At 42.9% G+C, this 24,090-nt stretch overlaps 1 protein-coding gene across 4 annotated transcripts in view; it reads left to right on the plus strand.

Moving 5' to 3' along the window:
* Window positions 1–24,090, plus strand: part of efemp1 (EGF containing fibulin extracellular matrix protein 1) — a 51,884-nt gene that overhangs the window by 15,954 nt on the left and 11,840 nt on the right. For 3 of the 4 annotated variants that reach the window (XM_061789605.1, XM_061789607.1, XM_061789608.1), the window contains exons 4-6: window positions 6,205–6,299; window positions 6,832–6,877; window positions 7,279–7,563. In XM_061789605.1, the coding sequence (XP_061645589.1) occupies window positions 6,205–6,299; window positions 6,832–6,877; window positions 7,279–7,563 (426 nt within the window). Of the gene's footprint in view, window positions 1–5,780; window positions 5,931–6,204; window positions 6,300–6,831; window positions 6,878–7,278; window positions 7,564–24,090 lie in introns of those variants that run through there. The other variant, XM_061789606.1, reaches the window with a different exon arrangement.

Below are 24,090 nucleotides of genomic sequence, written 5' to 3' on the forward strand. Positions count from 1 at the left end.
TTTGTCAGTGTCAAGATCGCGCCGCGCACGACCGTTAGCGAGCACGTCAAAACGGAGCATTCTGAAACGTGTAGAGATGATGTTGGCGACTGCAGTGGTGTAGAGCTGCACTGCATCATACTGGGTGCTGTTTCTAATATTTTGGCCGTGCTGCTGACCTACATTTACTGTACAACCTAAATTCTAATATTTGTTCCATGAAATTGTATTCGTTTATTGCCCAAGGTCTTTAGAATCGTTAGTGCGGGCCATTGTAACTTCAACTACATTTGCAATGGGACTGTTTCTTTACAAAAAATTGCTGGCCCCCGATAATGTCAGCATTTCTTTCGTCTTCTGGTTGGTTGGTCACAGCCAACTTCAACTAGCCAAACTCGTCCGTACCGATATATATATATATATATATTCATAATAATATATATTACATATTTTGTTTTGTCCAACTTGTATTTTTATACAAGAGCTCACGAAGAATTAGCTGAATTGTATTTGAACCTTTGCATCATTCTTTCCTCTGCTTGGTCAGAGCAAAAACAAAAAAACTGTTCAGCAAGAAAAACATGATATGTGCACATTAATTAATGCATGTCAGCATCTCTGTTGAGTCTGGTTACAGGATGGGGGCAAAAAAAAGACAAACAACAACTTGGTATGATACAGTGCCCTGTTACATCACTGCAAAGTACAACCACAGTCATACCTGAACGCCCCTTTGATGGCGTCACTCAAAACTGAGCGTTAATCACCCTTAAAATGAAGCCAAAAGGCAGTAGAACATCATTTTGCCCAGCCATCCCCCCAGAATTCAAAAGCATACTGTGTAGATCCATTTTTGTATTCTAAATAGTGAAACCATTCTCCAAAAATGAACTCCAAACTGGGATTAAAAAAAAAAAAGTCAGCGAGTCTATGAAGGACTATTAGGACTGAAGAAAAGGATAAATAGTTGCAATGCTACAAGAAACAAAACTTAGATTTGAATTGTTAGCTTAATCATTTCATTTTTTAGTTTGACAAACACCTGTGTAAGTGGGAGTGTATCTGATATTGGTTAAAAAGAAAACAAAAAAAAAGTATCTATTACCCAAGAGAGCCAGAAATATTGCTATATCAGAGCCATAACAGAATATCTGGCCCTTAATCTGCTTTTTGAATTTAATTACATTTTTTTTTTAAAGAACGACAGCAAGTCATTTTCATAAATGATCTCCAAGCAGACAATGTACACGTACATAGTCAAATATGCAAGTTTGCTGACGGGGGGGCCTAAGACAGGGTGGACATTTTTGCCTCGTGTTAGAATAGAATGAGCACATGGCGGACCTTCAGTTGGCAGCAGCATTCAGTTAGCTAGCTCACGGTACTGTTGAACATGTGTTTCGATATATCATTTGGAACGACCACAGAGTGGACGATGTTCAGCTTGACGACATCCCACTAGACATAACCTGATGAAAAGGATGAAACAGAAGTATAATTCGAACTATTCACTGTTTTAGCCTCTGAAAAAAATGACAAAATGCTGGTCGTGATGTCACTCAAAGCATCAGTGCCAGTTAACCCACAATGACCCCAATGATTATAAAAAAAAAAATACATTTTCAAAAATGAATCATTTTATTAAAATAATAATAGAACCATGCAAAACATATTTACTATTGTTTCACCGTTTAGTAGTTAGCAGAGCAGTTTACGGGACATGACGATCATGTACATCCAATTAAAAAAAACAATCGAATTATAAAATGAGGGAAACATATTTTGAGACTTATTCTTGTACTGGCATGTGTGCAACTCCCCGACCACGTGAAATAAGACCTCACGGTTGTTTCATGACTCGTGACGCTGATGAGGCACTTTATTGCGATACTGACCCGTTTGCATCGACACAACTCAAATGGTTGAATGGAAGGATGCGAGGTGGACCCTCACGGTCAGCACGGCTGCATTTCCCTCCTCAAGGCTGCTGCTTCTCCCACCGGCAGTCCTCCCTGTCCCTTTCCCCCTTTTTGATCCCCACTGTCTCGTCCCACCCCCGTCCACATCCATTCTGCCGTGTTTTGGTGAAATCTCAGCTGGCAACTGTGAGTCGTTCACTTGCTCCTCTCACAATGGCCTCTGGGATTATGCTAAACGCGGCGCCTCGGCCCCTCGCTCTCCCGCGCCCATCGACCGGCATCAGCGACGCCCTTTTCGGGAGGGCGCGCGGCGAGGAGACCGCGGGCCCTCAATGAAGATGTCACTGCGATTACACAAGGGCCTCTCACCCGGGACCTGTCTGCTCTTCCTCACCTCCCTCTTTCCGCACTTTTTTTGGGGGGTCTTTTTGAAGCACAGCCTCCTTTCATAATGCATGCCTCTCTCGGATTTGCATCCACTCACTTTCCAGATGCTTGTGCTGCCATCTTGACTTACAGTGATGCGTACTGTACACTCCACCGCATTTTCCCACGACCATTAAGGCGCCACCCAATTTAATAGGTTTTGGTTTCTCCCAATAATAGCCTTAGCATAGTATCATAATAGGAGTTGATTAGAGGAGCCACAAATTGTCAAGTTAAAAGTACTGGTACGTAAGAACAGTGCTTCTCGAACTTTAAGTACCACGTCAAAAAAGACTCTCCAAGTACCACAATAAAGACCAGCATTAAAATAAGTAGCGCACTCGGCACAGTTTGAACAGTAACGCTACGCTTAATTATAGGGAATAAAAAACTAACGATTCGATTCAAATGTACTGCACATGACAAATAAAATTGTACCTGATTAAATGTTTGAAAACGAAGTGTCCTCAAAGGTTAAATGTAGGCGTTGTTCTTAAAAACAACTGTACTGTACTTGATTCATCAAATGTTTAAACCACTGTAACCTTATGCACAGAATATTTCATTGAGTGATTCTTTTTATATACCACTAGAGGGAGACAGCCTACTCGTACCACACTTTAGAATCACTGCTTTATAAGGATGTGACTCAGGTAAAAGTCAAATATACTTCTAAAAATAATGACTCGAGTCAGTATTCAGTGAAAAAAAAACTACTGTAATACTGAGTAACTGCTGAGTAAATTCAGATTTTTATAATCAGAGTATGAACATCAAATAAATCAAAATGTAAAATAGGAATGTGCAAATTCATATATTTCCCGACAGTATCACATGAACTAAGTCAATAAATTAGATCTTTATAAAATATCATGTAAGGCAAATTCAGCCACAAGCAACGGTTTTAAATCAGCTTTCTTTGTTTACACTCGTGAAACAGCACAATAGGCTCGAGTCCACTTTTGACTTTTGGGCCTCAGACCCCAAGTTGAGAATGGCTTAAGTCGGCAACAGTGGTTTTGCGATGATGATGATGATGATGATGACGACGACGACGACGACGACGACGATGGGATGAAGGAAGAGCTTTCTGATGTGGATGATACTGCATCAGGAACTGATTGGCCCACTCTCCAAATGCCAACAGTACCTGATGCATTGCCTTCAGCATCGAAAGAAACGTCGTTCGCGCCCCCATACGGACCGCCCGTGCCCACCCGCCGCACTTTTACACACACACACACAGACGTGTTCTGTGCGAGCAATATCAGGTAATAGCACCGGTAAGCGACTGGAGTCAAGTTGAGCAACCCAGGAAATCGCCCCCTGAGCTGAAGCGGGACCCGAGAGACGGCTGACAAAATGACAAAATGCTCTTTGGCCACTTGGGGGCGGAGAAAGTCTCAGCTCCCTAGTAAGCCACTGTAATATTAGCCGTTCTTCGCAGAGGATCAAAAATATATGCCTGTGAGTATTATATGTATTAGCATTGGACTAGCAGACTTTAAGGCAAAGTTATGTGGATGTTTTACAGTAAATACACAATTTATAACATAACTCAAACTGTGAGTGGCAGTTTGAAGAGTTGTTCACTAGCAATCACTGACTTCACTGGCTTGATTTTTGGCACAGTAACTTGGGACTTGCTTGCAACTTGAAAGGGAAGACTTGAGACTTATGACTTGCTCCCACTTCTTAAAAAAAATAAAAAAAAACGACAACAACCAACCAATATTTTCTAATCACAGTGGAGCTGATCGTGTCTGTTTTGACCGTGCGTTGCCAACTAAAATAAACACTCATGCAAGAACCTATTACGTGCTTTGGGTCTGTTTTTTCTTTTTTCTTTTTTATTCCCCCCTCCCGCTTTGACGCTAACTCGCAGGAAGTGACATCATGGCAGCAGATGTTCCTCTTGTAAACAGCCCAAAAGCTGCTGACGCAGCATTGGTTTGACCACCTGCTGACCACTACATGCCTCTCACAGGAGAAGCTCGCCCCCTACCCCCTCCCACAAGATGATGGAGGAAATATTGAAAAGGTCAAATCATTCCAAAAAACTAAAGCACGAGTGCCAAGATTTGACATTGCAACAATAATATCCCAAAATCAAATGTTAAGATGTCTAGTTTATTTAAATAGTCTTTTTATTGGTATTTACGAAAGGCTATCTTTTGCTCCTTATTTGTATTCTATCTATTGTTATTTTCTAGTGAACTGCTTTGTCCTATGAAATAAAGGGTTAAAGGTATTGCGTGTTGTTTATTGCTACTATTGTGGGTTTTTATTTTTTTATGTAAAGTTTTAGGCTTTGCTATAGACATAATTGTGTTGTGCATTTGGTGTCTCTTTTCTCAGTTTTCCCACTTAAAAGAAAACAAATATATCATTTAGGGCCTGAGTTAATTTATATCATTTAGGCTATGAGCATTTTTATATCTATTTAAATATTTTCAGTCAAATAATACACTGTATATTTATTCATGGTTGTCTGAGGGCCCAGTGAACAAAAATCAATGCAGTTCTTTTGTTTTAGGAGTTTTTCAGTGACCAATATTAAATTCCTATTATTTTTAGGGCCTGTTGAACAAAAAAAAATAGAACTGCTCAGGTTTTTCACTTTTAAGTGAACAATTTTAATTTGTTAAGCTTATTTTTTGTTTCTTTTAGGCTCTTAATTGTCCTGATTAACAAATAAGGACCATATTCAGTTTATTTTACATTCTTTTTATATTTTAAATGAATGACCCCAACAAAATGTCTTCTTTTCCTCTATGCTTTTTCAGTGACACATTTAATTATTGCATTTAATTGTGGTCATTTTTGAGAGCCTAATTATTATTTATAGTGTTAATGAATAAAAAAACTCTGACTATTTGGGCTCTTTGAATTTGATTTTAACGATTTTATTTTTTAGCTGTTTTAAGGGACTGATAATGAACAATAAAAATACTTGATTTTGAAATTATATAAAATAAGTGATTTATTTAACGAGCAGAATTATATATATTTTTTCTTTTTTTGCTTAAATGTCACCTCTCACCAAAAAATAAACAAGATTGAAAAGTCAGTTTTACTGTATTCATGAGGCTGTAATCAAAACAAGTTCAAAAGGCGGTTCAAGTCTGCAGTACTACCATTTGTCGATAGAGGGCAATGTTGCAGCCTTTTTCGGGGGATATTACATTAAACTGTTTATAGGTGACTTGGTTTTCAGTTTGCCTTTTAATAATACAAAGTAATTTTAAAAAAAGCAAACAGATTTGAACATATTTTTTGAAAACTGAATCTTGAATCAAGTCTTGAGTCTGTAAAGATCAAAAACAAGTGCAAAGAGCATTTTACCTATGCAATACCACCAGATGCCGATAGAGGACGCCGTTGCAGCCTGTTTTAGGACCTTCGGTTAGAGCCCGGTGAGTGAAGTCTACCCAACCTGGCCGGTACACCGCCCCCCGCCTCCCGCCCCCTGCATGTCATGCACCCACCCCGCTCGTGTTCATCCCAAATGCTGCGCCACTCGCACACCATCCAAGCCAAACTAACACCTCCACCGTGTCGGACCTCTTTATTTTCATCCACTTGCTGAGCTACGTAGCTCCCCAGGTAAGGAGCTATTCCCCGATTCCCCCACCAGCCTTTTTTTTTTAATTGTAATTGTATTTTTTTGATTATATGCCCAACTCGCACAGTTTTGAGGCAGCGATCTTTTTTTGTTTTGATGTTTGTAAACAATTTGTGTGTGTGTGTGTTCACATTCCCTTAGGAGAGTTTACAGGTTCCGGCATCAACATGACATTACGAGAGATGTCAGGACTCGTTCAAGACGTCATCATAAGTGCTATTCAAACTTGACTGCGCTTTCTCTCTGTCTGCTCAGTGACCGTCAACATGTTGTGGATCTGCGTGGGTCTCCTCGCTGCTCTTTTCCCCGTCGTCGTCCCTCAGGAGACTCAGGAGCCTATCTCTTACTCGGTGAGTTGTGGAAAAAGAAAATGTTAAATGATAAAAACCATGGGGGGGGGGTGTTGGAAACCGGAATTAAAAAATAAAACATTTTTTTTTAAAGAAGTGTCGTAAAGACAAAACAGGAAGAAAAGCTACTTTTAAAATAGTTTAAAGGTTTGGGTACATTGTAATGTCATTTTAAAAAATGGTTACATCCCTGTTTTTTTAATGCATGAAAATAATGTAAGACTAACAAGTAGCATGTTTTGTTTCTGTGACCGTGCTAATAACGCAATCAAGTTTGAATCTTAACACTGCGCGTAATTCTAGGAAAATGTAATTATTTTACGAGACATATTGATTGTACGTTGGGGGCAAGCCAAAAGTCCCAACAACAACTGTGTGCCTTTAAGGGGCGTGGTCCAGTTAGCGACCTCATGAACATGGCCGCTTCGTCTCTCATTCGCTCAACGGTTCCTTAATACGTTCTACGCCGATTGGTCGCCTATTACGAGGCTGGATATGATTTGTGTTATTAATACGATTGTTTCCTTCGCAGTGCACTGAAGGTTATGAGTACGACAGTGTGAGAGAGCAGTGCAAAGGTAAGACTTGACTCCGCGTCATTGTAATCTTCACAGTGTTGTTCGATTTTTAGGCATAAATGTCATCTTCAATAAAAATGGAATTCTTAGAGAGCTATGTAATACGGCAAAATACGTATGAAGGTCAATGCCATATTTGTGTGTAAATAACATCTCAAGTCTACAATGAGCCTGCTTCATACACACGTGACCATGCAGTGATTGACACATGATGGATCTTAGCCACTTCAGTCACCTTACTCCATGAGCAGCCATATTTGCCGTATGATGCGGTATGCTTTGGATCATGGTTTCAAAAATGGCTATCATCCCTGAATGATAGATGCAACATTGGTGTGAAACCTTTGGAAGGAAAACAATCCGGTGCACTTATTAGCGCCGTTTTGTCGTCCACGTTTCAGACATCGACGAGTGCGCCCTGCTTGACGACGCCTGCAAAGGAGGCATGCAGTGCATCAACCACTTCGGCGGCTACTTGTGCCTCCCCAAGAGCGCCGTCATCGTCATCAGCAAGGAGGGTGAGGAGATGCCACCCCGAGAGCCCGCCGCCCCGGTGCCGGCCGTGCCGCCCAGCCAGCCGCAGCGGCCTGCGCGGGTGTTCCCGGGCGGCCGGGTCTCTCAGACCGGCAGGATGACGGTGCGCTGCTCCGCCGGCTTCGTGGCGGACGAGCAGAACGTCTGCAGAGGTAAGACGGGGTGAATCGAAAGTGAGCTTTGTTATCTCCGGAAAGGCGGGATTACACATTGTGGCCGTTCAGTCAGCAGGAGCGTACGCTAACTCGCTTAAAGGAAAAATATGAAAACAATTTCTCGGGTGTCTCAATACCACAATTATTCATTAAAAACCATCAACACGAGACAAAAAATACGACAAGAGCAGTTTACAATCAATATTACTCTAATAACGTGGCAAAAACAGAAACAACTTGTATTGATATGTGCAAATCCCTACAGACAGGGTTTTGCAGTTGAGCAGTTTTGCTCGGACCAACCAAATGGAGAATTGAAAGATGTTTTGAAGTCTGATTGGTTAAAGTCACCCATTGCTAATAAAGTTGACGTTTCTGACAGTAGGCAGTCCAGAGATCCAACTATTTTGATGCAAAGCGTTTTTTAAAAAAGCCGTTTCCTGCAATATGTCCCCTTTGACCTTTTGGCTTTGACACGATGCACCCGTTGGGGGATGCTGGCGTGTTTCACACAGTCCTGTGAAGGTGCTTGGCGGTCCCACTTGAAAGGGGCTCTGGATCTTAACCCAGTCGAGCCGATCGTGTTATGGGCAGAGGAAGTAACTGCTGACATATTTCCAAAATAGGCAGATCACTGAAGATTAGCCGATTGTTTAATTCGAATACTATCTGCCACCTATCAGAAGCTAATGCTGGCGAGCTAATGCTAATCTGCGCTGAAACTGCATTTTAGCCGCATGCGGCATGAGTCATGGGGCGGTATCATGTCAATTAGCCAAAATTGTGATGTCACAATAGTGCAACATTTAGAACGGCTCGCTTACAGGCACGTTTTCGGAACTACCATGTTACCCTGCAGTGTTACCCCGCCGTTTTCACAGTATACTTCGTACTTACTGTAAGGCCCTCGCATGTGGGAAAGGAGGCTCACAATCCCAATGCGCTTTTCAGCTGTTTATTGAAAGCTGGGAGAACGGTAAGACGTAAACAAAACGAGGGTGCTGTTGTCAATCAAAGCTCATGCCTCCCTAACAGGCCCCGCCTCCTAAAGGCACCTGCATGGACAATACGTACAATCATTTCGATACATTTTGTTCACAACGCGTTCGTTCACAAAGTAGTGTTTTGACGAGTTTAGGTGTCTTTCAAGCAGATGGGAGGGGTACCAAAATAAATCAATAAATACATTCTGGAACCCCACCATAAACAGGGGCTCACTGTAGGCAGCTATCAAAAGAATGACTTGGTTGTTTCATTTGACACTTGATGGAAAAGCAGATAGTCCAAGGGCTAAATCATTTGTATACAAGTCATTCAAAAGTCAACTTTTCATCATATTAAAACATTGCACCATTGGATAGAACTGACTGGCAGCCAAAGGCGGCTTACAACACCTTGCTTGCTGATTGGAATCCTTCATCACTGACATCTGCGTAGCACCGCCGAACTCGACACGCTTCAAAAAGTATTTGGCCTGAAGGGGCTCCTTATCTCCCAAAATATCATCAGTATGCTTCTGCAGCCCTCGGCCAAATGCGGCAGGAGCGCGCATCCCCGATAATTACGTGTTAATGACTGGAGCGCTCCAGAGGCCAAGCGTTCGTCCATCTGCGTGACACATGTCACGGTCGGCCGAAGAACGCGTGCGCGCCAGATGTGTTGCAAGCTCGTGTGATGTCACGTTTTGTAAACTGCTTGCTCGCGGTGTGATGTTTTTGGCTCGTCCCCAACAAGCCAACGAACACGTTGAGCTGAGCTCCCTGACTTGATCGAAGTCGACGACCACTCTGATTTCAAATACTTTGGAACCACGTGCGGCCCATTCCGTTCTTTTATCCAACCTGCCAAGCATTTACTTTATCAAGAGTCCCTTAATCTGTTGTGCTCAAAAAAAAAAATCCTAAAATGTTTGTTAAAATGTATCGATTCCTTTTTTTGGGAAGCTTTTTGATTCATTTAGGGTCAGTTAGTCAATGCGGAGATAATTATTAACAGTTCCAAATAGCAGTCAGTGTTAGTTAGCACAACACCTTTAGGCTTCTGCCTGAAAGGTAAAAAAAAACAAAAAAAAAACATCAAAACCTTATTTGGGGTTAACCAGAGGCATTTTAATTTGTGGTAGGTGTGTGCTGACTCCCATTTAACGTGTTTGAATGTAACTGGTTAATTCTGAACGCGGCCACATCCCCGGTTATAAGAGGGTGTGTACAATTGTGCAACCACATTACCTCAGTTGTTTATTTTTATTTCCCCTCTCAAACAGATTGTTTTCAAAAAATATATTCAGTTGTACAGCTTATAGGTTACATTAATGGTGGAAACGGTTTGGAAATGATTGATCTTGGGCCAATTTCTTGAAAGCACAAAAACCTGCCATTCGAATGGGGTGTGTGGACTTTTTGTAGCCACTGTATCTGAGAGAAATATTGGTTAATTGATTTATTTTAAATAAGCACAAATATTTTTGAGTAAAATGAAAAAAATAAATGTGGACTTTATTATATTAAACAAGTATTGCATTCATTATAATTAAATGAACTCTAAATCATAACATTAAGGAAATGGGAATTAATAAACAGTGAATTCATTGATTTTCTGTGAAAAAAGTGTAATAAGAATTTGTAAAAATTACCAATTTTAGATGTCCATTTTAAAATGTTTTCATTTGGGCAATTGGAGTTGGCTCAGTGTTGCGGTTGATGAATCAGGAACATTTCGGAGTCTAATAATGGACTGCCATCCATATGACTAAACTTGACTTAGACCAATATTCATCTGAAAGATATACCTTTTCTCTATTCAGTTATGCACTTCAATACAAAGTGGAGTTAGCCCAGCGTTGCATACACTATATTCATCAATCATTTTCGATACATATTTTTTGTGTATGTATGTACAAGGCCAATTCCAATGAAGTTGGGACGTTGTGTTAAACATAAATCAAAACAGAATACAATGATTTGCAAATCATGTTTACCCTATAATTCATTGAATACACTACAAAGACAAGATATTGAATGTTCAAACAGATTCACTTGATTGTTTTTAGCAAATAATCATGAACTTGGAATTTGATGGCTGCAACACGTTCTAAAAAAGTTGGGACAGGTGGCAAAAAAAGAGGAATGCTCATCAAACGCGTGCTTGGAACATCCCGCAGGTGAACAGGCTCATTGGGAATGAGGAACAGGTTGGTGCCAGGTTTGCTTCCCTGAATTGCTCAGCCATTCCCAAGCAAAGATGGGGCGAGGTTCACCTCTTTGTGAACAAGTGCGTGAGAAAATAGTCCAACAGTTTAAGGACAATGTTCCTCAACGTACAATTGCAAGGCATTTAGGGATTTCATCATCTACGGTCCATAATATCATCAAAAGGTTCAGAGAATCTGGAGAAAACCGGCAAGGCCGAAAACCAACATCGAATGCCCGTGACCTTCGATCCCTCAGGCGGCACTCCATCAAAAACCGACATCAATGTGTAAAGGATATCACCGCATGGGCTCAGGAACACTTCAGAAAACCAATGTCACTAAATACAGTTCGGCGCTACATCCGTAAGTGCAACTTGAAACTCTACTATGCCATTTATCAACAACACCCAGAAACACCGCAAGCTTCTCTAGGCCCGAGCTCATCTAAGATGGACTCATGCAAAGTGGAAAAGTGTTCTGTGGTCCGACGGGTCCGCCTTTTAAAATTGTTTTTGGAAATTGTGAACGTCGTGTCCTCCGGGCCAAAGAGGAAAAGAACCATACGGACTGTTACGGATGCAAAGTTCAAAAGCCAGAATCTGTGATGGTATGGGGCTGTGTTAGTGCCAATGGCATGGGTAACTTACACATCTGTGAAGGCACCATTAATGCTGAAAGGTACTTCCAAGTTTTGGAGAAACATATGCTGCCATCCAAGCATTGTCTTTTTCATGGACGCCCCTGCTTATTTCAGTAAGACAATGCTAAAGCACATTCTGCACGTGTTACAACAGCGTGGCTTCATAGCAAAAGTTTGCGGGTACTAGACTGGCCTGCCTGCAGTCCAGACCTTTCACCCATTGAAAGTGTGTGGCGCATTATGAAGCGTAAAATACGACAACGGAGACCCCGGACTGTTGAACCGCTGAAGCTGTACATCGAGCAAGAATGGGAAAGAATTCCACCTACAAAGCTTCAACAATTAGCGTCCTCAGTTCCCAAACGTTTATTGAATGTTGTTCAAAGAAAAGGTGGTCAACATGACCCTGTCCCAGCTTTTTTGGAACGTGTTGCAGCCATAAAATTCTAAGTTCATGATTATTTGCTCAAAACAATCAAGTTGATCATTTTGAACATTAAATAAGTTGTCTTTGTAGTGTATTCAATGAAATATAGGTTGAACATGATTTGCAAATCATTGTATTCTGTTTTGATTTCTGTTTAACACAACGTCATTGGAATTGGGGTTGTATTTGTGGTAGCATGTGTCCTGTCATGTAACTGCAGCTGGGATGTGTTTGCTGCTGCGGTGGTCAAGGCTCAAAGCGGATGTCAAAGACAAAACAAAAAAAAGGAACAAACATGATTTGTACACCTAAGGCAACGACCCGTGTGATAGTGTTCCTCGTGTGTGCACGCGTGTGTTTTTGTGAACCGTGAGCTTTTATTGGGGTGTAAAACATGGCAGCACTCACAGCTGTTGAGTCAAAGCCGAAGTGCAGAGTGAGGCAGGGCTGAAAAGAAAAAAGACGGGAAACATGAAAGCGTAAGAGCGAGCGCCCAACCGCAGAAAGGCTCGTAATAACGTCACGGCTTTTGACGGGCCGCCCCGCTTGTTTTTCGGTGACTCCATGTCGCGTGTGTGGCGAATAAACCGAGAGATCAGCGAAACGCTCAGCGGGGAAAAGAACACGGCCAATTTTCCACAACTTACATTGCCAAAGGAGTGTTTTGAACAGAAAAATGATGATATGACAAGAAGTAACAGTGGTGGGAAGTACAAATAACTACTACAGTACTGTACTTAAGGAGATATTTCTGTATCTGTACTTTTATTTTTCTGACGACTTTTTACTTTTACTGCCTACATTTGGACACGGATATCGATACTTTCTACTCCTTACTTTGTCAAAATGGACTCCTTCATTTTGTTCAACCTCTGCGGATGATGAAACAATGTCAAAAGACTGTGATTGTGATTCTTGCCCACTCCTCCGAGGGAATCCGGCCGAACGAGTCCAAAATCGGAATTCGGATACTCGACAGATGGGCCGTGATGATTTTAGCCCAGGCCGTAGGATGTGGGTCGCAAGATGAGCTCGTTATAGAGAAATACGTGCGCAGGGCTCCCACAAATTGCGAGCGTAAGGGTGAGCCGCATTTTTAGTCGTTTGTTATTATTTGTTTCTATGCCAGTCCTTCAAAATATATCTCTACGTGAAACAAAAAAAAACAAACAAAAGAAAAAGGTCAGGAATTGCTGAAAAAATACTACTAATGACGTCATCGATGAATTGACTTTGACTCTGCTTTCATTACATTGTAGTCCACAAAAAAAACTTGATTTGCTCAGTCTTTGATGAGTCGTCATGCACAATTCAATAACAGTGAGCCGCAATCCGCCATTTAGCGAGGCCCTATCATTTTTGTTTTATAGGTTTACTCCTCCTTTATTTAATGCTTAAATACTTTTAACCTTATTAAAACACACCTTTTAAACACACTGTGACTGTATTTGAACACACACAAAAAAACAAATTACAATCATATAATGTGTAGAAAATCCTGTCTGTATATATTGTAGCATCTTTGTACGGCTATGTGCCTTTAAGAGGCGGGGCCAGGTGGAATCTGGGTGTGAGTTTCTGAGCGTGAACTGTGGCTGACTTTCAATAAACAGCTGAAAAGCGCTTTCCCACATGCAAGGGCATTACTGTAAGATAGTATGCAAACAATGATTTGCGATATAGCGGGGGAACAATGCAACTTGGTCAAGGGGCCGTTTAACGCCGCTTGAAGCTTGATTTATTTTTTTTTTAATTGAGTTTGGCTCCAGATATCTTTTTGACAAGCGACAAAAAAAAAACCTTTGACCCTCAAGTTGAACCTCAGTCAGTTTGTTGTTGTAGTGACACAAATTGGCACCTGCATTTGAAGCAACCACACGAGCTATAAAACTTAAGTGCGAGTGTGACAGCTTAATGATACTTGCATTTCCATGACCTCGCCCACCCACTAAACACACACACACGCACGCACGCGAGGGAAGATGGCCACAAGTTGCTGGCTGTAAGTCTTATTTATGCATATTAAGTCTTATTTCCAGCAGTGGTGAGATCACCCTCTCCCGCAAATGAATGTTGTCCATCAAACGAGGTCTAATTAGTCATTACAAGTGTTGACAAGCGGTTAGTGTTATTATTTTAGGATGCGTTCCGAGACCACCCGAAAAGGCTGCTCGGAGTGGCCAATGACAATGAAGCCTGACGCTTTATTCACACTTCACTTCTGAGTGCGGGCCTATTTAGTTGCTGCTTGGTTTTTTTTATTTTGTATTTTCTGCAAGACAAAATTTGTGGTACGAGCACGCTTCGGATACACCGCCACTCGAGTGAAGTAAAAAAAACAAAAGCAGAGGAATGCCCTCACTTGTGGGCAAATATAAAATGAGAACTCTCGCGAGGATGCACACGCAGGCTAACCGGCCAACTTCACTTCCTGACCTCACTCAGGCCACGCCCCTGAGAGGCACGCATCACACACACAATCTAAAACGAGCTTATTTATGTTTTTTTCTCTTTTATTATCCATCCATCCAGCCATCCGTCCATTTTCTACCACTTATCTGAGGTCGGGTCGCGGGGGCAGTAGCTTTAGCAGGGACGCCCAGACTTCCCTCTCCCCAGCCACTTCATCCATCACTTCCGGGGGGATCCCGGGGCGTTCCCAGTCTAGCCGAAGGATGTAGTCTCTCCAGCGTGTCTCCTCTCGGTGGGACGTGCCCGGAACACCTCACCGGGGAGGCGTCCGGGAGGCATCCAAATCAGATGCCCCAGCCATCTCATCTGGCTCCTCTCGATGCGGAGGAGCAGCGGCTCTACTCTGAGATCCTCCCGGGTGACCGAGCTTCTCACCCTATCACTAAGGGAGAGCCCGGACACCCTGCGCTTGTATCCGGGATCTTGTTCTTTCGGTCACGACCCACAGCTGGTGACCATAGGTGAGGGTAGGAACGTAGATCGACCGGTAAATCGAGCTTAGCTCCTTCTTTACCAAAACGGACCGATACAAAGTCCGCATCACTGCAGACGCTGCACCGATCCGCCTGTCGATCTCCCGTTCCATTCTTCCCTCACTCGTGAACAAGACCCCAAGATACTTGAACTCCTCCACTTGGGGCAGGATTCCCAGAGAGGGCACTCCACCCTTTTCCGACTGAGGACTATGGTCTCAGATTTGGAGGTGCTGATTCTCATCCCAGCCGCTTCACACTCGGCTGCGAACCGCTGCAGTGAGAGTTGGCGATCACGTCAGCCACCAGAACCACATCGTCTGCAAAAAGCAGAGATGCAATTCTGAGGCCACCAACCGGACCCCCTCGACGCCTTGGCTGCGCCTAGAAATTCTGTCCATAAAAGTTATGAACATAATCTGTGACAAAGGGTAGCCTTGGCGGAGTCCAACCCTCACCGGAAACGAGTCCGACTTACTGCCGGCAATGCGGACCAAGCTCTGACACCGGTCGTTCAGGGACCAAACATCCCGTATCAGGGGGTTCAGTACCCCATACTCCCGAAGCACCCCCCACAGGACTCCACGAGGGACACGGTCGAACGCCTTTTCCAAGTCCACAAAACACATGTAGACTGGTTGGGCGAACTCCCGCGCACCCTCGAGGACCCTGCCGAGGGTGTAGAGCTGGTCCACTGTTCCACGGCCAGGACGAAAACCACACTGCTCCTCCTGAATCTGAGATTCGACTTCCAGACGGACCCTCCTCTCCAGCACACCTGAATAGACCTTACCCTGGAGGCTGAGGAGTGTGATCCCCCTGTAGTTGGAACACACCCTCCGGTCCCCTTTCTTAAAAAGGGGGACCACCACCCCAGTCTGCCAATCCAGAGGCACTGTCCCCGATGTTGGCACACCGATGTTGCAGCGGCGTGTCAACCAGGACAGCCCCACAACATCCAGAGCCTTTAAGACCTCCGGGCGGCTCTCACCACCACTGGGGACTTGCCACCAAGGAGCTTTTTAACCACCTTGGTGACTTCAACCCCAGAGATAGGAGAGTCCGCCTCAAACACCCCAGACTCTGTTTGCTCATGGGAAGGCGAGTCGGCGGAATTGAGGAGGTCTTCGAAGTATTCTCCCCACCGACGCACAATGTCCCGAGTCGAGGTCACCAGCGCCCCATCCCCACTATACACAGTGTTGATGGTGCACTGCTTCCCCCTCCTGGGATGTCGGATGGTAGACCAGAATTTCCTCAAAGCCGTCAGGAAGTCTTTCTCCATGGCTTCACCGTATTCTTCCCCCGCGCATGTTTTTCCTCAGCGACCACCAAAGCTGCATTCTGCTTGGCCAGCGGGTATCCCTTGGCTTCCTAAGGAGTACCACAGGCCAAGAAGGCCCGATAGGACTCTTTCTTCATCTTGACGCTGGTGTCCACCAACGGGTACGGGGGTTGCCGCCACGACAGGCACCGACTACCTTACGGCCACAACTCCGGTCGGCCGCCTCAGTAATGGAGGCGTTCCCAGGCCAGCCGAGAGACGTAGTCTCTCCACCGTGTCCTGGGTCGTCCCCGGGGTCTCCTTCCGATGGTGGACCAGAATTTCCTCGAAGCCGTCCGAAAGTCTTTTTCCATGGCCTCACCGAACTCCTCCCATGCCCGAGTTTTTGCTTCAGCGACCACCAAAGCTGCATTCCGCTTGGCCAGCCGGTACCCATCAGCTGCCTCAGGAGTCCCACAGGCCAAAAAGGCCCAACAGGACTCCTTCTTCAGCTTGACGGCATCCCTGGGGTTCGGGGATTGCCGACTACCTTACGGCCACAGCTCCGGTCGGCCGCCTCGGCAATAGAAGCGCGGACTCAATGTCCCCCGCCTGCCCCGAGACGTGGGTGAAGTTCTGCCGGAGCTGGCAGTTGAAACTCCTTCTGCCAGACGTTCCCAGCATACCCTCAGAATAGGTTTGGGCCTGCCACGTCGGACCGGCATCTTCCCCCACCATCGTAGCCAACTCACCACCAGGTGGTGATCATTTGACAGCTCCGCCCCTCTCTTCACCCGAGTGTCCAAGACATGCGGCCGCAAGTCCGATGACACGACCACAAAGTCGATCATCGAACTGCGACCGAGGGTGTCCCCCAGACAACTTAGCTCCTAGGATCATTGGGACACACAAACCCCTCCACTATGATAAGGTGACAGCTCAAGGAGGGGTCTCTTTTATGATGTTTTTTTTTGTCTTTATTGAAAAAAATACCACTGTATTTGTATCCCCGAAATTAGACACTCATGCGCCGCAGCGTGGGGCAAGAACGGACTTGCCCCTCCTGTTTACTCGTCTGCTTTGGCTGAGGTCACGACGGCCACGTTAACGCCCGCATGCCTGGCGAACTTCAGCGACATCTCCACCTGTCGTGATGGAAATGTTTCTCAAATATTAGTGCCGCTAATCCCCGCTGTGTGACAGGGGGAACCTGAACACTTTTTTTTCGTTTTCTTTCCGAATGCGCTAACATTTTTCTGTGAGCGTGCAATGCACTCGGGAGGAATATCTCTGGAATGTCAGCGCGGCTTGTTTTTTTTCCGTTTGCCCCTGTCTTTTTGTGATGGTAAAAATTACTCACCACCTTGACAGATAAGCATCACATCGATCTGCAGGAAGGAGGAATGCAGGCGGGAGAGCGAGGGAGAGAGAGAACAGAGCGCCACGCTGCCGTCACAATTTCACCATTTCGAGTTTTACAGCCTGCTGCTATTTGAAGGAATGAGTTCATCACGGGGATACGTTCCAATAGGTGAAAATCTGCCATAGAGAGCCCGTATAATTTGGGGGGGAATATTTTAACCCAATGAAAACACTTTAAACACATTGCAGGTATTTTTGAACCCAAAAACAATCACGCAAGTGTTAAATGTGTCTAAAATCCAGTACATATTGTAGCGTTAGTTAGATCTGTGCCTTTAAGAGGCGGGGCCCGGTGAGTGGCGCGCGACATCGGCGAATCTGCGTGTGAGTGTCTGAGTGTGAGCTGTGGCTGACAGCGGCTCCTGACGAGTGTGCGTTTGCGTTTGACTAAAACTGGATCGGCAACTGTGGCTCTCCTTTCTCACATGTACTCCGCTCCAAGTACAAGAGTGCCTTGAGATTGAATTTCATTTCTTCTCCTAACTTCAATCAAATCACGTTTCTCCATTCAAATTCATAATAACGCCATTCATTCGTTCCAGACTCACCCAAAATGTTTTTCCTTTCGGAAAATTGCAGTTTGCAGTGTTGTACTTATGAAAAACATCATTCAATGGAATGTAAAGAATGAAACAGTGTTTGCATCATAATTCGTTAATTGCTGCTCCTTCTGGTGTGCACAACTTGGCCAGCGGGAGCAGCATAATACAGTCAAACTGGCTGGCAAACACCAAGGTCGAATAAACCTTGGTGTTTGCTGGCAAGTCATCAAACCTCGCCGGCGTGCTCCGCCCACACATTGACGAAACACGGAATTTCTCGCATTTCGGCGTCATGCGTCCGTCTCGCGTTCGGGTTCGAATTTGGTAGCAATCCGACAAAATAGGATATTAGCAATCATTGGGATGATTCCAAATTTCCCTTCGCGCTTTTTTTTGCGCGAGAATTTTTTCTTGATGAGCGCGTATCCACGGCGCAGACAGCACCTGCGTACTTGATGTTTTTCACTGCTGCTGACATCAGCGGCGGCTGCTTGGGGAGCGGCACCTCTGCGCGGTGTCCTTGGTGAACGTGTCCACAAAGCTGTTGTTCTCCTGTTGTTGTTGGTGCCTGTCCAGAGACCAGCTGCTTCCTCCACTGATCTGCTCACCGTGTGCTGATCTTTCCGTTGACCTCATGTCGGGAAAGGGACACACACTGCCTATAAATCTCCATGCAGCGCTTTGTTTGTTTTGTTTTGTTTTGTTTTGTTTTGTTTTGTTTTGTTTTGTTTTGTTTTGTTTTGCTTCTCTTTCGCTGCATTTACACTGCAGATCTCAATGCCTAATTCCCATTTCAATCCAATTTTCGGATCTACTATTCAAAAGGTTTTTATTTTTTCTCTGTCCTACAAAGCAGTGGTTCTCTAATGAGGGTCCAAATGTGGAATATGTTGTATAATTTAAAAAAAAACTCCATATCTACATATGAGGACCAGTTCAAACCCTTATATGACAGGAACAAATCATCACATAAATCTGACATCCCCTTATAAATCATGTTTTTTTTTTCTCGAACAAATTCCATCTTAAATTTTTTGGGGAACATTTACCATTTTTTTTATTTTTTATAAAGGCACCTTTTCCTAAAGGCTAAATGATATGAGAATAAAGTAAAAATAAATCTAAACTGACAACCAAAATATTTTAGTTATTCTTAATATAACAACTTCCTCTTGGAAAAATACAACTTCACTGTAGTGTTGTACTACTTTTTCCAGACAAAGTGCATCTTTGTCATTGTAAATATATCTTTTTTTTTTCTTTAAAAAAATACAACTTTATTCTCTTAATATTACAACATTTTTCCTCCCAAAAATATAAGTTGAGCATAAGAAGTTTCAGAACTTTAGAATCTATCTATCTATCTATCTATCTATCTATCTATCTATCTATCTATCTATCTATCTATCTATCTATCTATCTATCTATCTATCTATCTATCTAGATTAAATAGAATGTTACAAGATATTCCACATTAAAAAAAAAAAAGTTTACAAGCTGATTTTTTTTTTTTCTTTTACTAAGAAAATAAGTGATAGCTACTTTTTTTTTCTCCGAACATTTTTTTCCTTGAACTGCAAATGGTACTACTTTTTGGGGGTGTTTGACGTGGGACGTAGCAGTCGTTCCCTTCCAGGGAGCAGGACAGGTGACGGGCGCAAAAGAGGGAATGTTGCTGGCACACCTCGGGATTATTTCTGACCTTTACGGAGGACTGAGCGCGGAGCACAAATCAAAGCGAGCCGGGCTTGCAGCGTGACTAAAACTCCCTTCTCAACACGGGAAATATTTCACGCTCTAATGTGAATAAGAGTTATGTCTTCGATTCTTTTGATTTTCTTATCTGTCTTGTGAAAGGGAAACACTCCCATTTTTTTTTATTTTTTTTTTTTTTGCTGTCTAAGCTGCTTTTCATGAGAATATGCGTACAAAATAAACAAACAGACTAAACAGAGTCAAGCAGATATTCTCAAAGCTCTCAAAATTATCGCTGACTAACAACAGTTCCTTTGTATTTAACGTTTAAATTCAGTATGTTTGCATTTAATCTTTTTGAACTGTTTGTTATTAAACATTTATTTATTGAAATTTGTCTTTACCTTTTATGTGCAATACATTTTAATTTAATCATGATTTAAATCCTTTTTTTTTTTTTTTTTTCCCCATATTAAAGTACATTGTTCATGTTCAAACTGTGCATCATGTTACAGTGGCTTACGATAATATTGAATATACGTTTTAGGAATAACACTGTGCCACTGTACAAAAGATTAGCTCAGTGATGAATGTGATTTTTACACGAGCATTGCACTTTTTGCAAAGAATCAATTATTCAATAATCCCAGAGATATAAAGAGAGCGCGATGCAGTCCAAGCCGTTCCTTGGATCGCCTCCTGCTTTTCCATCGTAATGGCTTCAGTGAAAACAAGACTAAATGCTCTCAAGTGATAATTACAACAGGCCCTGTCATGTCATGAATAAAAATCACACAATCCTGGAGACAACAACGTCAAGAAAATTCTTTTAAATAAGGGCATGGATGAAGAATATCTCACCAGGATCTCAATCAAACAAGAGCTCATCCGCGGCGGACTTTCTGTTTACGTATATTTACGTCGTATTGTCATCTGAGGCTGGTGTCAAAAGTAATGTACTAAAAAAGTACTATTTTGACGAAGCGTGGAGGACAAAAGAACAGACAGCCTATCTTGTTTTCATATGAAAGCCGTCAAACGTTAGCCTAATTTAAGGCTAAATTTTCTGCACAAATGCTAAAATGCTAGCTAAAAAATGTTTTCTTTTTTTTTTTTTTCTTTACATCTTTGTCGATTCTAAGTCATCCTGGTCACGATAATCTGCGAAAGCTGAATCGAGGCACCCCGACGTTTCATGTTTGTTAAATTTGTCGTGTTTTTTCTTGTTTTCCAAAAAAGTTCAACATTGACATAGGCAACTACGCTAGTAGGCTAACAATGTGTACTCCTAAATTCCATGTTGTTCGCCTAATAGCACAGTTGTCCAAGTCATATTTGAACATTTTTGGAAAACAGGAAAAAATCAAATACATTTTTTAAAAAGCACATTAGTATTTTTTATTGATATTGTGACAGGAAGTTGAAAAAAAGGACTTAGGCAGTTATGCTATATTACGCTAACGGAGTGTGAAAAGTCATTAGAAAAATGTTACTTTACTTCCCAGCACTGCATCTTCGTGTCCAAACAGCTCACACACACACACACACACACACACATGCACTCTTATGCACACGCATTCTTTGAGCTCCCCCTCCAAAACTCCCACGAGGCCTTTAGAATTAATCCCGAATAGAGCGAAGGGAGTTTTAAAACTCTGACATCACACCGTAAATCTAACTTCAAATCTTCAACAACAAAAAAAAAAGCCGTCCTCCACCCTTTTTTTTTTCTCTCCCTCCTCATTCTTTCCACTTCCACTTGTCCCCTGGAAAGCCTCGCTCGAGCGTGTTGCTAACAAGAGAGCTGTGTCAAGTAAATGCGGATGACCTCACACATCATCACTTTTCGTGGCTTGTTACAGTTTAAAAAAAAAAAAAAAGGTTTTATGTGTCAACTATATGGACTTACTCCATGCGGTAAGTTGTGGTTGAGGGGGGCTTTACGGGACTCGCGAGCCCTCCAACTATGGGATAACGCACAAACACACACACGCACGAGTACTGGCAGCGTATCAAAGGCTCAGCGACAAAGTAGCAGTTAGTTAGTGAGATGTTCCCGGGCTGCACATATGCTTTTATTTAGAGCTTTCTTTGCCTTACAGCACACACACGCACACACACATTTAATAATAAATGGCTTTAAGGTTTTCTTAGGGTAGCTCTTGTCTTAATCATGACAGGCCAAATAGTGCTCAAGTTCATCTCCGTGTCGTTCTGAAGAGAAACAAATGATGAGAAAATGCTGATGCAGTTCAAATGTAGCACAAGTGCTCCCTGCTTTAGCGTGGATTTTTAAGCAATTATTTTTACAGTCCAGATTTGGCGTTGGCAGCTATATGGTTTCACAGTCAAAAGCGCCATCGAACAGAAGCAAGAACTACAATGTGGCCCGCGACAAAAATGACTTTGAACTCAGAGAGCTTTGAGTCACGGAGGGCAAAGCAAAGCAAATGTATCTATAGAGGCCATTGTAACTCAATGTGCTTTACATGATGAAGAGCATTTAAAAACAAAGAAAAAAACAGCTTCTAAACACTTAAAACAAAGAGAACAAAATAAAAGTACAATTAAAACAGCGTACAGTGCAAGAAATATCCTTTAAGCTTTAAGAGTGGGAATGCTCTAAAAAGCATGAGAAAAAAGAAGACTTCAAAACATGCACACTTGGGGCTGACGTCACTTCCGTTGGCAACTTGTTCCATTTGTGTGCAGCATAATAGCTAAATGCTGCTTCACCGTGTTTGCTTTGGACTCTGTGCTCCACTATTTGACCTGAGTCTGTCCATCTCAGAGCCCTACTGGGTTTATATGCCATTAGCATTTCTTTCATGTATTCAGTACCTAAACCGTTTAGTGATTTATAGACCAGTAGCAGAACTTTCAAATCTATTCTAAAGCTGACTGGAAGCCAGTGTAAAGACTTTAGAATTGGAGTAATATGCTCTGGCCTCTTTGTTCTGGTCAGAACCCGAGCCGCAGCATTCCGAATGAGCTGCAGCTGTTTAATGTTCTTTTGGGGGAGTCCAGTCAGAAGACCATTACAATAGTCAAGTCTACTTGAGATAAAAGCATGGATGAGCTTCTCCTGGTCTGCTTGACACTTTCACTCTGGATATGTTCTTCAGATGGTAGAAGGCAGTTTTAGTAATTGATTTGATAAGTCAGGTCGGAATCTATCAGAACACCAAGGTTTCGGACTTGGTCTTTGGTTTTTAAAGAGAGTGACTCCAGGTATTTACTAACAGCAATTCTCTTTTCTTTATTGCAAAAAACAATGATCTCAGTTTTGTTGTGGTTTAGTTGAATCAAACGTTTGGCTCATCCAGTTGTTTATCTGTTTTAGATAGTGACACAACACCTCAATTGAACTGTAGTCATCTGCAAGATATAACTGCGTGTCATCTGCATAGCTATGATAGTCAAAATTAAAGTTCTGAAGAATTTGACCCAAGGGTAGCATATACAGGCTGAACAGGAGGGGTCCAAGAACTGACCCATGAGGGACCCCATAGGTCATTGCCATTCAATGAGATTGAACACTTCCCAAGACATAGCAGTGGTCGTACTTGGAAATGTGTTGTTATTTTCATGGATACAACAGGAAGTGGTGTAAAAAGTACTGAAATATTGAACAGTTGCATATTGAGAAGTTTAGACAAGGTCAAATTAAGTTAACCTTGAAAGGTTACACTTCAGCCCATAAAACGTTTTGTGAGTCGGGTATGTTGCATTATTCCAAAAAAAGGCCTCCACACCTAATAGGCCCCCTCCCCCGCCATCTGCAGGAATTTGGTTACAAGTCATTTTGCCAGGCTCGACAATAAAAAGATCCAATAAGAGTCATCTGTAAATGTCAGGCCTGCCCACTTTGGCTCCTCAAAGATGGACTGCTTCACTCATTGCTATGCACCGCTCACACTTGATCCATAAGTGGGAGGCAGTTGGGATGAACAGGGAGTCATCTGAATAAGTGGTGAAAACAGCAATTGGTTGTTTTTTTTTTCATTTCAAGATTGTTTCTGCTTCAGTGGCTTCGTGTCAGCATTGTGACATCAGGAGCTTTTCAGCGCTGGTGTTTGTCTGAGGCTGCTGACAGGAGGCACGCCATTTCCAGTCCCAGTGAATCACCAAATACCTTCAGCCGGAAGGTGTGGTCCTGACTTGATCCCGACTTTGTTGCCATTCATTTTAAATATTGCGCGGTCCTCCTCACCACTTCGTTACACTACAAAACCCGTACAGTTTGAGGGGGCATACGTTCCAGACCCGTGCCCCGATAGGTCAAAATCCCCCCGTCCCCTCCCCCCCCAAAAAAATCTCGTAAGTAAGCCTACTTCATAGAAAAATGCTCGGCCACCTTTGCACAGTGAAGCGTACAGTTCTGCTGAAATAAGATTTT

Source organism: Phyllopteryx taeniolatus, chromosome 11 (assembly GCF_024500385.1).
Source record: "Phyllopteryx taeniolatus isolate TA_2022b chromosome 11, UOR_Ptae_1.2, whole genome shotgun sequence".
Taxonomy (NCBI): Eukaryota; Metazoa; Chordata; class Actinopteri; order Syngnathiformes; family Syngnathidae; genus Phyllopteryx; species Phyllopteryx taeniolatus.